The 17,428-nt window shown below is 33.4% G+C and overlaps 1 protein-coding gene across 1 annotated transcript in view; it reads left to right on the forward strand.

Annotated features, from left to right (window-relative positions):
* Window positions 1–13,778, forward strand: part of LOC149903626 (GATOR complex protein NPRL2-like) — a 48,362-nt gene extending 34,584 nt beyond the window's left edge. Inside the window, exons 5-8 of the mRNA XM_090108431.1 lie at window positions 9,641–9,784; window positions 11,389–11,473; window positions 12,276–12,445; window positions 12,899–13,778. Of these exons, the coding sequence (XP_089964557.1) occupies window positions 9,641–9,784; window positions 11,389–11,473; window positions 12,276–12,445; window positions 12,899–13,075 (576 nt within the window). The 3' untranslated portion in view covers window positions 13,076–13,778. The remainder of the gene's footprint in view (window positions 1–9,640; window positions 9,785–11,388; window positions 11,474–12,275; window positions 12,446–12,898) is intronic.
* Window positions 13,779–17,428: the final 3,650 nt, after the last annotated feature.

The raw sequence follows: 17,428 nt of genomic DNA on the forward strand, positions 1-17,428 counted from the left end.
ATGGGGAATGAATCGGGCATCATCTAGTTACCTGATAACGACACCAAACTCGACTCAAAGGGCCAAATGAATCCGCCAGAATTTTTTTTCCGAGCGCCGGGCGCTCTGTTCTATAACCCCCCCTCCCTCCCTTCTGCCGGGGAGTAGACACTGGCTACCAGGCGATTTGGGCTTAGGTGGACGAGTACAACATTCGTACCAAATGGCATTGCTTTACTCAAAAATGTACTGGTCAAATGTGGCTACTTGACCACATTTTTTTACTTTTTCTTAGCTAACTTATTTATATTAAACTTTTATTAACATTTTATGATTTGTTCATGTCATGAATGATTTCATCATTCACTTTTACTAGGTATTTCTTTAAAATATATTGAATCTGACATTATTTACAAATAAACGTAATACAGGTCAAGTTGACACCGATGTGGTATCTTGACCTTGCAAATCAGTTTTCATAGGTAAATGCTTAACATTCTTGTTTTAGGCTAAGTTGCTATTACTTTTTAATTCTTCGACTTTTTAAATATTGCAGCCCGAAGCTTTACAATAAACTGTTAGGCTCTGGCTACCTGGTCAAGTTGCCACGGGATTTGTAATAATTTCATACAAAGCATTACATGTCGGATAGGGTTGTCACAAACAAGACACAAATTTTAATGAACTATTTATTTATTAATCTAAATTTAATACATATATATATGTATATTACTTAATACTTATAGGTATTTATTAATAGGTAAGGAAACATTTATTTTTAATTAGAAATATGCTAAATCGTTGTCATCAAAGAGAGTATAAGTATCTGGATTGTCCGAAATTTGCAGCAAATTTATTGATTTTACTATGCAAAACTCGAAACAGATAAAAAAAGGAAAAAATGCAGTCACGTTATTTTTTGTGTTAACCCTAGGCGTAGGTCAAGTTGCCACGCAGCGGTCAATGGCAACTTGACCTAACCTGAGGCATCAATGCCCAAGCAAATATTTCGACAGATGAGCCTAAAGTTGGATAGTTCCCACTGTAAAATCAATCTCTAGGGTTTATTACACAACATATCAAAACTGTACTCACCTGAGATGTGCAGTTTAAGCTCTACAAACATAATAATACTGACACCGGCAAAAGATCCTTAGTCACAGTCACACTTCGATACGTTATATTGCGAGAACCAACAGCGTTACCGCTTTAAAATTAAAATATGTTGCCAATTGATATTTTAAAAACCTACCAACATCGATACGTTAGGTCAATTTGCTTTCAATTCTACAAAAATTGATATTTTGTTGTTAAACGGAAGGTGTGGTCAAGTTGCCAAGTAAAGGTCAAGTAGCCACATTTGACGGTATACCTTTTCCCATAAGAAAACGGACTAATATGACTAGTCAATGTCATATATTAGACTGGGGTAGAAGCCTTTGAAAATAATGAAAAGATAAAAAAAATCGCAGTCGGATGAAACCCATTACAAAAGGAGGGGAATATGATAAAAATGTAAGGAAAAATAAATTACGGTCAATCCGAGTTCGGGAAGCGGGAGGGGGGAGCTTTAAAGAGAAAAAAATGGTTTCTCTCGATTTCCGACAAAACTACAAGTCCTATAGAAAAAAGTTCAATGGCAAAGTTGTAGGTAATTAAAAGTTCTACAACTTTTGTATTCACAATTTTTTCACATAACCTAAAAATTTAGGAGAAAAATTCAAAAAACCAAGTTTTTGGTCTTTTATTTCTATCTACTTCAAAATTTATTTTTTTTCTACGAAATTTGGTGGAAACTTACTTTATTATGTCCCAAATACACTGTAATTTATTTGATTGAAAATATTTATATTTTCGCCTTATTTTGAATTAATACCAAAAAAACAACCTAATTTTCAATCGAAAAGTCACCCATCAAAATATCAGCTTTTTTCAAAAACTTGGGGTGCCTTTTATTCATTGAAATCTCTACTTTCATATGGTGTAAAAAAAATAAACACCACCATAGTAAATGTTCTCAGGAAATGCATACAAACAGTCTGAAAATTAGCTTTTACTAAATCAGGCACACTTCTTGAACTCTATATCTTCTCTTGTATCGGCTTTTCGGTAATATTTCAAAAGAAAAATAATTATCTGTTCTAAGTTTAATATTTTACAGCATATTCAAAAGCAAAATGATGTCGATAAAAACATTTCAGGTAGTTCGAGAAGTGTGCCTGATTTAGTAAAAACTTATTTTCAGACTGTTTGTATGCATTTCCTGAGAACATTTACTATGGTGGTGTTTATTTTTTTTACACCATATGAAAGTAGAGATTTCAATGAATAAAAGGCACCCCAAGTTTTTGAAAAAAGCTGATATTTTGACGGGTGACTTTTCGATTGAAAATTAGGTTGTTTTTTTGGTATTAATTCAAAATAAGGCGAAAAAATAAATATTTTCAATCAAATAAATTACAGTGTATTTAGGACATAATAAAGTAAGTTTCCACCAAATTTCGTAGAAAAAAAATAAATTTTGAAGTAGATAGAAATAAAAGACCAAAAACTTGGTTTTTTGAATTTTTCACCTAAATTTTTAGGTTATGTGAAAAAATTGTGAATAGAAAAGTTGTAGAACTTTTAATTACCTACAACTTTGCCATTGAACTTTTTTCTATAGGAATTGTAGTTTTGTCGGAAATCGAGAGAAACCATTTTTTTCTCTTTAAAGCTCCCCCCTCCCGCTTCCCGAACTCGGATTGACCGTAATTTATTTTTCCTTACATTTTTATCATATTCCCCTCCTTTTCTAATGGGTTTCATCCGACTGCGATTTTTTTTTGTTTCAAAAATTATCTACTCTAGTCTATATACAACAATGTATATTTAGTTGTTACTAGCGGTCTGCCCCGGCTTCGCCCGTGGTACATATTTACGTTTTCTCTACATAAGAATTAAGAACCATCCTCGTACTTCAAGGAATATAACAAAAAATGAATTATCGAAATCGGTTCAGTCGTTCTCAAGTTATGCGCTTACCAACACATTTTGGGATTCATTTTTATACTATAGGCTAGCGGTCCGCCCCGGCTTCGCCCGTGGTACATGTTTACGTTTTCTCTACATAAGAACCATCCTCGTATTTCAAGGAATATAATAAAAATAATTTGGAAAATCCAAAAGTGCACGCCTCATAATTTTTTTTTAATAATTATTTATTAATTGTTATTTTTGTTTATTTAATAAAAATTAACCCACATCGAATCAGACCCTGAAAAATGAAAGGGTTCTATTCCTGAGCATACTCAAGCGTAAGAGAAAAAAAAAGACTCGATTAGTAAAGTATTTCGGTCGCTATCGTGTTAACAAGAAAATCCTCCGCACATACAGACACACGGACGTCCAAGACAGAACTTTTTTAAACTGTTTTTTAACTAGTTTAAATAACAAAAATGACATCAAAAATATCATGAATGTTAAAAATAGTGTTTTTTCTTAATATGTGTGTGTATGTATTATCTTACAAGTGCAATGTATGATACATAAAGACATTTTAAGTTTGAAAAATCAGATGTTTTGCGCGAAGTGACAGTAGTACACACCTCAACGCTTCGCTTATGAGGCGTGCAAAAGAATTATCTAAATCGGTTCAGCCGTTCTCGAGTTATGCGCTTACCAACACATTTTGCGATTCATTTTTATATATAAGAAGATTATTTTCCTAGCAATTTACTCACAGGATAGAAATAGAGTTCTATAAACAACGGATTTTGGCTGACGCGTTAGCTAAACAATAAAACATACTAATATTGATTTTTTTAACTATAATCATCACTACATAGTATAAAACATAGTCGCTTTCTCTGTCCCTATGTCCCTTTGTATGCTTAAATCTTTAAAACTACGCAACGAATTTTGATGCGGTTTTTTTTTATAGAGTGATTCTGGATGAAGGTTTTAGCATATAAGGAAATATTTCCTAAAACTTATATTCACCATAACAGCTTTTCATAAATATTAAATCCATACTAATATTATAAATGCGAAAGTAACTCTGTCTGTCTGTCTGTTACTCAATCACGCCTTAACTACTGAACCAATTTGCATGAAATTTGGTATAGAGATATTTTGATACCCGAGAAAGGACATAGGCTACTTTTTATCCCGGGAAATAGGATAGATTTTATCCCGGAAATCCCACGGGAACGGGAACTATGCGGGTTTTTCTTTGACTGCGCGGGCGAAGCCGCGGGTGGAAAGCTAGTACCATATAAAAGTGTAATAAACTACGCTTCTGGCAACAGTAAGTCGTAAAGCTATATATTTGCATAAACGGTCGTGTTACCAAAAAGAAAGGCTTTGTTGGCAGGAGTGGCCCTCGAGAATGATCCGCAAATATTTTGACAGAATAAGCTTGTGTTTGACCTGTATTCTTGATACTTTATAAGGCGTAGCTTTGTAGAGTATGGTTATATAGTTGTTAACGTCATTGAGTGTTTGTAAACATTATACAGATTAGCTTTCTATTTTATTATTTACTAGATTTCCGCCCGCGGCTTCGCCCGCGATTTCAAAGGAAAACCCGCATAGTTCCCGCACAGTTCCCGTTTCCGTCGGATTTCCGGGAGAGTTAATCCAAGTTATCCTTAACATGTGTGCTAAATTTCATTGCAATCGGTTCAGTAGTATTTGCGTGAAAGAGTAACAAACACAAACTTTCGGATTTATAAAATTAGTTGGATTTGAGTAGGATAGGATAGGATGAATCTTTTGCCCATAAAAAAATTGAATTGAATTAGCATCTCAGCTAGGTTCAAACCGATCTTTGAACCTTAAACGTTCTTTTGTAAGCTTTAAAAATAGAAATAAAAATGTTCAAAGCTATTGGTGTTACATAATACATATCTATATACCTAAGTATTTATTTAAAATTATTAATTAAATAGAACTATTTATTTAAATTAAATATTATCTTCTATATACATGCGCCAGTGTGAAACAATCCTAACCATTCCCTTTCGCGGCTCATTAGCACTCACATAAATATTAAACACAACGCCAACTTCAACACCCACTATAATGTTTTCATGTTGACCTTTATATACAACTTGTACCACGCGACTTCGCTCACGTTTAACTTGGATTTATGAGCGGATTTTAAGTGAAGATTACCGGAATATACTAATGTAAAGTGGTTAAGGTTTTATGGCTTAGTGTTGGTTATTTTTTGAGATTTAGACGAATTGATAACGAAACTATTAACAACAGGTAGGTTCTAAATACTCCATTAATTAGACCACAATATTAAATTTTCTCACATATCCTCCATTTATAGGTTATAACATCATGTATATCGCTCGAAAAATAGAATATCCAACACAATAACAGTTTTTCAATTCGAACCAGAAGCACAGATGACAGAATATATAATAGTACTACGTACCAGAAGAATATTAGTTACTAGCTTACTGCCCGCGGTTTTGCCCGCTTCGTCTAAAACCTAATAAATTATAAACTAAAACCTTCCTCTTGAATCACTCTTATCTATTAAAAAAACCGCATAAAAATCCGTTGTGTAGTTTTAAAGATTTAAGCATACATATTACATAGGGACAGAGAAAGCGACTTTGTTTAATACTATGTAGTGATGATCTTATTCAAAGATTATTAAAGTAATCTATGTAAGTAATATATTATGTTTAAACTTTAAAGGGAAAGGTTACTTGACCGGTATGTTTGTATAATTTATATTTTTGTATCCGAGCTGGTCTAAAGATCATTCCTTCTTATGATCATAACAAAAAGTTTGTAGTATTTTTTTCTTCATCTTTACCTACGGTAAATATACAAAATAGATATTATTATATGCTATTTTTCATAATGAAATTGTAGTTATTGGTATTTTTATATCTAGATGGATACTATAGGTATGAAAGTATAAATATTAGATACGATTGAGTTTGAGTTTGATACTTTATTGAACATTGAAAAAATAATATACCACAAGGTTATGAAGAATACAATATAAACTGTAATAATAATATTAAAGCAATATCTCTTGAAACTACTCGATACAAGAAACTTTCGCAAGATATCGACATAGGTATTATATGGAATAGTAAATAGAGAACAAACAACAATACACAAAAGATGGCCTATTTATTTAGAAGCTTTATTTATGACGGACCCTTCGTGACTTTATTACTGAATAATTCTTCAAAAATATTTACTTATATATGTATATGTCGTGGCCATATCGAAGATTTGTTCATTTCATGAAATGATTGATCATTTCGTGAAGTGGTCGCATTTCATGATGTGGTCAAGAAAGTTTGACCAGACCGTATCAGTAAATCGTCATTGTTTTACGATTTTCTCATCCACATTTGGCCAGATCGTATAAAATATAGGGTCGATAAAATATTTAAAAAATTCAGAATATTTGAAAAATTTGTTTATTGTCATTCGATGAAGTTAGATTTTCTACTTTATATACTTATAAACTTAAATTTACAGTGGAAGTTTCATCCAAATCTATAACAAATACTTCTTCGCACATTGAACGCAAAATGTTTTAGTTTTATTATAAACAGACGTCAATTTTATTTATTTGTAAAAATAACTCTAAATGAAACGACATGCAACATAATTATCATTTACATTTTATCGATAAGCAACTAGTAATCATTGATTCGCATTTGGATCCGTTATTAAAAGTAAAAACACATAAAAGCAATTGCTGTTGCTACACAATTAATTATTATATATGCAGTGTATAAATAAAGGGTATCCTAGACGGTATTGCAGCATGACATCAGACATGCGTTACCTGTGTCGTGCATGAATGATCATTCACAGTCACTAAATAATAATAATACTATAAAACAAAGTCTCTTTCTCTGTCTCTATATCCCTAAGTATGTTTAAATCTTTAAAACTAAGTAACAGATTTTTATGCGGTTTCTCTAATAGATATATTGTAAGTTTTAGTATATAATTTATTAGGTTTAAGAAAAAGCGGATGAAGCCGCGGGCACAAAACTAGTTTAAATATTGAAATGAATGACATGCAAACTATGAATACATTCTATTTTATATCGTGCAAGTTAGACTGACTGCTCGGATGCTGTCATGCAAAAGCTTAGAGCATTTCATGCCCTATAAATAAACTGCCCGCGAACTGAATAAAAAGAGGGTTTGTGCCGAGCACACGTGTCAGAAGTGAAACTTATTTGTCAAGATTCAATGTTACCAAAATAGTCGCATTACTCCATGACGTGACGGTATTGCCATGACGCGACCGTGAAATTTTTCAACGCGCCTAAAGAATTCACACTTCAAAAAGCATGATTTGATATTTTTAGGCAGTTATGCAGCATGACAGTTCTCATAAAGCATGTCATGCTTACATTACCGTGTAGGAGGTACTTAAGAAAACTCCGATACGCCTCGCTTCGTCTTGTTTCTTATTATTATTGATTATATTGTAATTTGTATCTTCCATAGTAATGCATAATTGATGAGGCCGTTAACTGAAACGTTATTAATGCCGTGTTTTAAATATTATAGACCATTAAAATAGTATAAAGAGAACTTATACTATGCTATTAATTTGGTTTATGATGGGCTAGTTGTTCGAGATTGTTTTAATTTTAAGTTAAACGACTTCACTTGTTTAAACGAATGTAGAGCAGCAGGCTGAGACTAATGTCGGTCACACTGCCAACGACGACGACGACCACGACCAAAATTCTCATCCAGCTGAAATCATACGCTTATGTCAATTATTATTATCGATAGCGGATTCTATTCCTTTTCGTTTTGACGTTTGTCTCGCCCCACTGTTGTCAATGTAGAGTATTTTTTTTCAATTAATGTTGATTTGATACCGAGGAGAATCTTTTACTTACCAGAAGGATGATTGTTACCATGCCAAGTTACACGAATACCCTATTATTCTAAAAATAGATTTTTCCTCACATTCAGTATTATTACGATAATTGTACTGTATTTCTAATTTCAATAATGTTTGTTATTTAGCCAGTTATTATAACACGGAAATTTAAAACGGTTGCATGCACGTTCAGTCCAGCAATAGCACTTTTAATGAGAAGATTTTTCGCAACGGGATATTACAACCCCCTGGGATATAATCGTATCCTATCGTTAGATGCACTTAAGATAATAAACTATCTATGTTATACACATAAACTAGCTGTGCCCCACGGTTTTACCCGCAGACCGCAATGCTCCGCTCCTGTTGGTCTTAGCGTGATGATATATAGCCTATAGCTATATAGTCTTCTTCGATAAATGGGCTATCTAATACCGAAAGAATTTTTCAAAACGGACCAGTGGTTCTTGAGATTAGTGCGTACAACAAACAAACAAACTCTTATGCTTTATAATATTAAGATAGATATACCTATATTGTTGAGATAAGAACATAATGGTCTTCTACCCTGGACCATATTTTTAACTCAAACTCAAATTAATTCTTTCAACTAAACTTCCTTCAGAAGCGCTTTTGAATCCTCAAAATACATACTTAATTTGAAATTTACCAAACCACCTTCTTCATATCACTACATAGTATAAAACAAAGTCGCTTTCTCTGTCCCTATGTCCCTTTGTACGCTTAAATCTTTGAAACTACGCAACGGATTTTGATGCGGTTTTTTTTTAATAGATAGAGTGATTCAAGAGGAAGGTTTATATGTATAATAACATCCATTAAATATTGGAGAAGTACTGTTATTTTTGAGGTTTCTAATGTGATGTCGTAAAAAATTACATTTTTTCCGCTTACATTGCAAACGCAGGCTGAACCCTACGAATTTTATCAAAATAATGTACTAAGTATTATACACATTGAAAAGGTCTACAGAAAAGTCCGCGGTGGCACATGTCTATCTCTTATGGATAACCCACAATAACTTTTTTTTGGCATTTATTTTTTACGACAAATAATGGCTAATTTTCGAAGCGATTTTAACCAATACAGCATTAATCCTTACCCAATTAAATACCTTGAATACATTTTTCATTTAATATAGATCTATATGGCCCTTTACACCGTAAGATTTAAGTGAATATTTTCGAAGATATTACAGATTTAAAAATTGCGGGACGTAGCGTTTGCGGCGGTACCGGCCGGCCGCCCGGCTATGTATTTTATACCCGTGCGAAGCCGGAGCGGGCCGCTGTGTTTTTATATACAACGTTCACAGTTTTTCTGTAGTGTATTTAGTATCAGCATTGCACCCGTGCGAAGCCGGGGCGGGTCGCTAGTTATATTATAAATGAAGAAGACTGAAGCAATTGATATCTTTTTGCTTATTAGAAAAAAGTCGACAGAGTACCGGTTGAGGGTGTAGGATAGTCAATTTATTTATAAGATATTATGAGAAATGGAAAAGGAGACCTTTAATTTTGTTATTTAATCATTGGATGGTGCTAAAATCTTACTTTAAACTAATGCTATATACTCAAAAATGTTGTAAGGATGTTTGGATAATGGATATAAAATGTTGGTTACTCTTTCATGGGAAAACCACTGACCGAATTTTAATAATGCTTGTCAGTGCTCTTGCTTATGTGCTTATGTATAAGTAATCGAACTGATACCAAAAAACGTAATTATCAAATAAATAATTATTGTATCTCCTTGTTACAGATATTACCATACATTGATGGCTTCAACCACGTTTCCAAGATTGCGGCGCTAACTGACGTGGAAATCAGTCTGGTCAGAGCGTGCGTCCAGAATTTGGTCTACTATGGGGTTGTTACTCTGGTGCCCATCTTTCAGTATTGTGCGGTAAGTAATCTTATATATATAAAATTCTCGTGTCACAATGTTAGTCTGCATACTCCTCCGAAACGGGTGGACCGATTCTCATGAAATTTTCTGTGCATATCGGGTAAGTCTGAGAATCGGCCAACATCTATTTTTCATATGTACCACGGGCGAAGCCGGGGCGGACCGCTAGTAGTTTATGTAGAGTAAGCTCTATAGTTTACATTAAGAAATATAAGCTTCATAGTTATAAGTAAGCTGTAAGCTCTATTAGCTCTATATTACAAACTAGCTTTCCGCCCGCGGCTTCGCCCCTTATCTATACTTAGGTATAATAAATCTGTAGAGAGGCCAATTCTGTACATGAAATATATTTAAAAAAAAACTATGAAGGGGTGATAAGGGATCGCTACTGATGCCAAAAATGCAATCAGTAAAATTTTTGTCTGTCTGTCTGTCTGTCTGTATATTCGTTATAGAAACAAAAACTACCCGACGGATTTTAACTAAATTTGGCACAATTATTCTTCATACTCCTGGGCAGGTTATAGTAAAAGAATCATGTAAATCGGTGTAGAAACACCAAAGTTATACATGAAATACGTTATAAGTCATCGCGCGTGAATACAGAATCATGCCATAAGGATTATTTTTGTGTATCGGTTGCCGCGTTCGACGCGCTGCGCGGCGGGAGCTATAAAAATTAAAAAGGCGGCGGGTCTGCACCCGTTTCGCGTTGTCACGGCATCACGTGTGAATAGCTGAACCGATTTCGATTATTCTTTTCTATTATATTCCTTGAAGTACGAGGATGGTTCTTATGTAGAGAAAACGTAAATATGTACCACGGGCGAAGCCGGGGCGGACCGCTAGTAAATTATATACTACAAGGTCTACAACCTTCCTCTTGAATCACTCTATCTATTACAAAAAACCGCATCAAAGTTCGTTGTGTAGTTTTAAAGATTTAAGCATACAAAGTAACATAGGGACAGAGAAAGCGACTTTGTTTTATACTATGTAGTGATACTGGAAGCATTATTTGTTTCTAGAAATTTTGCATATTTTTATTGGAAATAAATGTATAATTTATTGTCCATGTGATGTCTGCTCTTAGAGTTGGTGATGCCTAATTGTGTTATAATGATGTGGATGATTAAATTTTTGAGTTCGAATTAAATAATAATCTAGATGTAATTTAAACAGATATTAAGTAAGCAGTACGGGTACGGGAGGAGGAATTAAATTAAAACTTGACAAGTGATAACTGCGTTAAAAACAACCGACTTCAAACTTGCACTTGCAACATTTACAAATACAGACAAAAATGCTCATAAAATAAAAACTACTGGGCCTATCCTAATAAAATTTTTATGGGACCAATTCGACACCATCCCGCATCGAACAAAAAAAGAATCACGTAAATCGGTTGAGAAACCTCGGAGTAATCGGTGTACATACATAAAAAAAAAAAAAAACATACCGGCCGAATTGATAACCTCCTCCTTTTTTTGAAGTCGGTTAAAAAGTATAAACCAAGAAATAATTTTATGCAGTATATATCTACGGGTTTAAATTATTATATTGTATTTATGGGCATTTATAAAAGGTATAATTACTTACAGGTGTACAGTGCGACGCCCAAGTTGAGGCAGTTGACGCGATGCCCAGGCCTGCAGAAACAATGCGTCGAGTTTTGCGCTAGATCACGTAAGGTTTTCTTAAATTTTATTACCATCAGTCTGTGGATAACGATATCTTGAACGTTATCGAAATGTCAAACCAAGCGTCTACTTAAAGTAATAAACGTCTCATCTCTAACATTCCGTGGTGCTGTATTTTTTGCCCACCCTTCCCAGTTCATTCTTTTACTGTAGGTGTCAATCTTTTACTTATTAAACTAAAAAGTAGGTAACTCATTTGCTGAGACTTATTCATGTTTAAGCGATCACCAAATCTCTTCCCATCAATCAAACTTGTTTCCCCGCGCTTAGATAACATGGAATTCCAAATTGCAGCTTAGGAATAAGCAAATACACCTACTTAAACTGGCCAAACCAAAAATCATATCAAAATGTCCCCTTACAGCTCGGCAACTGCCCGGCCCGGCAACTGCCTGAGCTGGCTATTATCTAAGTCCACTGAATGTTGTGTTCCAGCGTCGATTCTCAATAATAAACGTTTCATCCATAACCTATAGTTTCTTCTGAATAAACACTCCCTTACAGCTCGCCAATATTCCTAATAATAAGCATGTCCTTTCTTATAATCCAACGTTACCAACTAAACTATCTCCCCATTACAACTCGTCAGTTGCCCAAAGCGAGTGACCTTTTCCGCACGTACGCGGGCAAGACAACAAAAGAGCTGTCTATTAATGGTGTGTTCCAGCGTTGATTCTCAATAAACATCTCACCTATATCAATAAACATCTCACCTAATCCAGCTCACCCATAACTAAAAGTTTCTTATAAATCCAACGAATTTTCAATTAATAAACGTCCCCTTACAGCTCGGCAACTGCCCAAAGTGAGTGACCTTTTCCGCATGTACGCGGGCATGACGTACGGCAGCACAGTGCGCGACCTGTGCCGCCGGGTGCGACCGCAAGAACTGGCTATTAATGAGAGGAAACTCGTGTTATTTGGTGTCCTAGAGGGTCTGATACGAAGGGTTTATAAGGTGAGCTTCTACACAATCTATTTGGACTTGCCCAAGGTTTGATAGACTTTAGCACTCTGTATAGGCAAGGTAAATAGACTACATTTGTGTTAACATCAGGCGAGATCCAGTTCAGTAAAAATTTTGAGTAGGTACAAGATGGAAGCAAAAAATAGCGCCTAAACTTCTTTTTTTTATTTGAAATAAGAACATTACATATGATATAAAAAAAAGAACATATAAATTATAGATGACGTTAGTTATATTTAGTTATGAAGTTCCTCGTTTTTTTACTATCCAATAGTCTTAGAGATGTCTCATCAGAACAAAAGCAAGTACTCTTAAATGATATACTTTTGAAGAACTTCATTCCATATCCATATTTAAATATAGTCCATATTTAAACGAGTGACTGTAAATTAAAGTTTTAGTTATCAAAAATAATTAATTGGGGTAATAATATAACTTTTCCAGTACCCAGTGACACTCCACAACGACTCAGCCTCCACCCGCAGTGCCCCCAGCGCGTGCGGCCGCTCGTACAACGGGCTCGTGTGTCTCGACGAGCTGTGCTGTCAGAGCGGTGTGTCCGTCTCGCTCATCGAGGAGCAGATGGAGAGGGACAGCGATGTTGTGTTCATTGTGAAGTAGTACTTTTGGAATGGTCGTGTTATTGTTGGTGGTGCGTTTCAAGTTAGTCGGATTATAGTGACGAAGGATGTGAAGACTCGCTCTTGCAGGAGCAGATGGAGAGGGACAGCGATGTTGTGTTTATTGTCAAGTAGTGCGGACGGGTTATAGTGACGAGGGATTTAAACAGACCTTTTGAAATGGTCGGTTAGTGCGGTTATAGTGACAAAGATTGGTAGTACGTCGCAAATTGGTTGAGTTATAGTGACTCGCTCATGGAGGACCAGATGGAGAGGGACAGTAGTGCGCTTGTCGGGTTATGACAAGGGATATAAAAATGGACGTTTGAAATAGTCGAGTTTTAGTGACAAGGAATGGTGGACCTTTTCGTGGACTCGCTATTTATACAACAAACGGCTTTATTGTGAATTGGTCGGATTATAGTGGCTGGTCCTTCGAGGAACAGATAGAAAAATATGTAGTGCTTTTTAAATGGTCGGATTATTATGACTCGCTCAACGAGCAGTATATGAATAGTCAGTGCGTTGTGTTCATTGTTAAATAGTGCTTCTTATATTGGTCAGGTTATTGTATAATTAGTTTTAAAAAGATAAGACTTTGGAATTTAATTGTTAGCGGTAATCAAGAATGAGTAGAATAGTAGAAGATTTTAATAGTGTGGTGTGTAGCTTTCTTGGAAAATATATAGATATGAATGTTTCGTAAAAAACATAGGATATATATACATATATATATAGTGACAAAAATATTATATAATATATAGACTTTGGTTGTAAAAGAAGACTATGTAATGAAACTTGTGACGTAATTCAATTAGAATTTATTAAATACGACCATAAAGAATAGTGATTTAATTAGTTAATACATATTAGGACTCTATTGGCCTTTTTTGAATATTTAAAATCAAAACTTTTTGACATGTGACTTAGATATCCATTTTATATTTACTTAAGAATTTGTACTAGACGCATAAATGGGAAATTAGTTACATAAGTCTAATATAGAGTTACAGCTAACTTCTGAGAAACTTAAAATAATATTTGAAAGTTTATTTAAAAATGTTAAATGTGTAAATTATGTATTGTATAATGTTATATGTATGTATAAGAAAATAATTGCAAAGGAACACAACTAAACTAATTTAAACTCGAATAAGTTTAGGCTTGACACATGCAATACTGTGTTTCCGCACCATTATTATATTGTCTATGCTCAATATTAGTCGTAAAATATTTTTATAATTATCAAACACTGTGTACATAATGAAGGTGCTATTTCTTAAATAAAATAAACCATTTTTTTTCAAATAGGTAATAATTCAAAGTGACCCAGGCTCCTTAGGTAATAAGAACTGTTTTTCAGGAGCCTGGAAATGTTTTAAATTTTATACATTTTTACCGAAGACTTAGTCCCACCGAGTCACCTATAGGGGCATTCTTTGTTACATGGGATTTCTAAACTCTTTTTTTGTGTAATTATTGTATATTTTAGCGCTTATTTTATATATTTAGTACGTACTTTTTGATAGAAATTAAATATTCATAGTTATACAGGGTGTCCCACTGTTGGTATACTAAGCTCAAAGGAGGTTATAGTTTTGCATACACTGAGTACGTAAAAAATACTTATAAAATTCCAGACGCAGTTTTTTTTTCAAATAGATGAATTCTTAAAACTCTATGTGTACACCCATAACAAGCAACCCACCTAACTTTTCCAACCGCACGTGAGCTATCTTTTAAAATTATGTTTTCATAGACAAAATGCTCACATTAGCGAAGCGGTATATGCCGGCTAAGCGAAGCTAGAGAAGAAAACATGGATTTTCAGGAAAAATTTTGCAAAATTTTTTTGGTGTAATTTTGTTATTTAAGTATTTTTTACGTGATCAGTGTATGCAAAACTACAAGTCCCTTCGTGCTAAGTATACCAATAGTGGGACACCCTGTATAAGTATGTAAAAATTATTGTGAAATATTAGGAATAAGTTTTTATTACTGTACCTGATTATTTCAATAGGTACATTAAAAGTCCCATTTAACTAAAATATTATTATGTAATTTTAGTTTTGTTATCACTTTGACACCATTTTCCAGAATAATAAAAAATAAAAATAATTTAATTCGCCAAACTGACTTTTTCATATTATAATTTTTTTCTATAATTATTTTTCTATAACATTAATAAATAAAAAATACATTTTTATAGATTTAAGTCATCATTGTAAATACATATACCAAAAGTGAAACTAAATAACATGATATTATTATTTACTTTTCTGTCTGTCTAGTCTATATTTTAAATGGCGCCTAGTCAGAACGAATCAATGCAAAACAATGTTTTTATTTATAATAGAAGTAGAAACTTAAAAGGAGACATTTTAAGGCACATTTTTTTAATAACCGCATTTATTTAATAAGAAACATACCTTTCAGTGTTTGTTTAATAAAAAATATAACTTGTTTCTCCAAAATTAGTAAAAAAAAATAAGTGTCTATAAATTTTGTTATTATTATTAGATGTTTAGTTGTTATTTGTATGTTAGGAACTTCAGGTATGTTCTAGGATTCTCAATATATTAATCATTGTCTTGTAATCTATTTATATGTAATTTACTTCATTTAATATTTAATAACATATTTTGTTCATATACCTAACCTATATAGAAAGACCTTTGATGTTAAAAATGTTGAAATTATTTTTTTCAAATAAGTACTTTAATAATTTATGAAAACAAAATGTAACATAAGAAAAGCCATATTTATTTACTAAAGCTCATTTTTCAATAATTATATGTTAAACCTTTACTTTTCATGAGATCGCTTTATTTACTTACTATGAATTTGTACTGAAAAAAATAAGAAAAATGACTACATTTTAGGTTTAAGTGAATTTAGTATAAGTGTATGTATTTGTAATCTGTTGTTTATATTTTAAGAGATTATTGCTTTAACTTGTTCGTCCTAGTTTATTGATTTGGAAATATATTGACGTGTAAAGTATATTTACAATGTTTATTCTTGTTTGTAACTCAAATAAATGTTTTTATTCACTTCTTTTGTTTAATTTTACCTAAATAAATGATGCCCCTTGAACCTACTTTTAGTTATAAAGATAGAATCTGTAATATTGAGTAGAAATCCATAGAACAACTGCACGTTTAAAGAAATACTATGATCAATGATTATTTATTAGTAAAAAGTAAGGTTATTAGCGCTCCAGGAGCGAGCATCGGAATGTGTAGGTATCAGTTGTCTCTAAAACCATTCAATCACGTTCACAAAATCATGCTATCTTGCTTGGACGCCTAATTGTGTGTGCCGCTTTTAAATATTGAATGTTGTATTCATGTTATATTGGTAACCTCTTCAAAGCTTGCGTTCATAGTGACATTCAACGAGCAAGCGTGTAAACATGTTGTTTGTGCATGCGCCCGTGTTTGTTCGTTTGTACCGTAAGCGCATGGGCTACTTGCCAGGCTGCTTGCTATGCGTCTGAACGTACCATTAGTTATAATATATATCATTGACTACCGTCACCGTGCGTAATGACAAAGTTTCGACAAAGATAAGGGGGCCGAGACAAATGGCAAAACGCTTGACATCTATAATTCCATTTCTATACAATTAATGCTATGTCGATATCCACGCTGCTTTTTAACAAGTTTCAAGACTGGGTTCACAGGTAGTAACACTAGGTTTCGATTCCCATGCGAATGTCAAAATTTGCGAAAATTTGCTTTTTAAACGGATGTGTCTTTTGATTGCGTTACCTTACAAGTAAGATTTTCACAGCTCAAGGGACCACGCGTTCCTTAGAAAGACCGACAAACGGAAGTGATCCTATAGGGGTTCTGTTTTTTCCTTTTGAGGTTCGGAGCCCAGAAAGCGTGTCTGTGATGTTGTAAAAATATTAATTACTAAAAATAGTTTGGTAAAAATAAGACACCAATTGAAAGACAGTACTGATTTAATATTCTTATATAACATTATATAAGTTACAAAATACATAAACAGTTGTAGGTAACAAAACACTTGACTAGCGTTTTAAGACGAAACAAGTCTGCCAACACACCCACTGCATGCTACAGGCCTTCACTTACCAGTCCAATTATATAAATATTAAGCAAAACAGTCACAAGTAATTTAAAAACGTATTTATTGTCGAACAAAGCATATTTGATCTTTGCAGATTTTACAAAAAATGTATAATTTGTATATGAACAAAATTGATTAAAGGCAAAATAGTTATTTGTATACGCAAGCTTATTTGATTCAGAAAAATCAATACAACTAATCCGTGTAAATTCTGTTTTACAACATCTGTAGTATGCAATAGAAATATCCATAGACA

The sequence above is a fragment of the Colias eurytheme genome, chromosome 13, assembly GCF_061535395.1.
Source record: "Colias eurytheme isolate Ceu_HAF_F1 chromosome 13, ilColEury1 Martin Lab GWU primary, whole genome shotgun sequence".
Taxonomy (NCBI): Eukaryota; Metazoa; Arthropoda; class Insecta; order Lepidoptera; family Pieridae; genus Colias; species Colias eurytheme.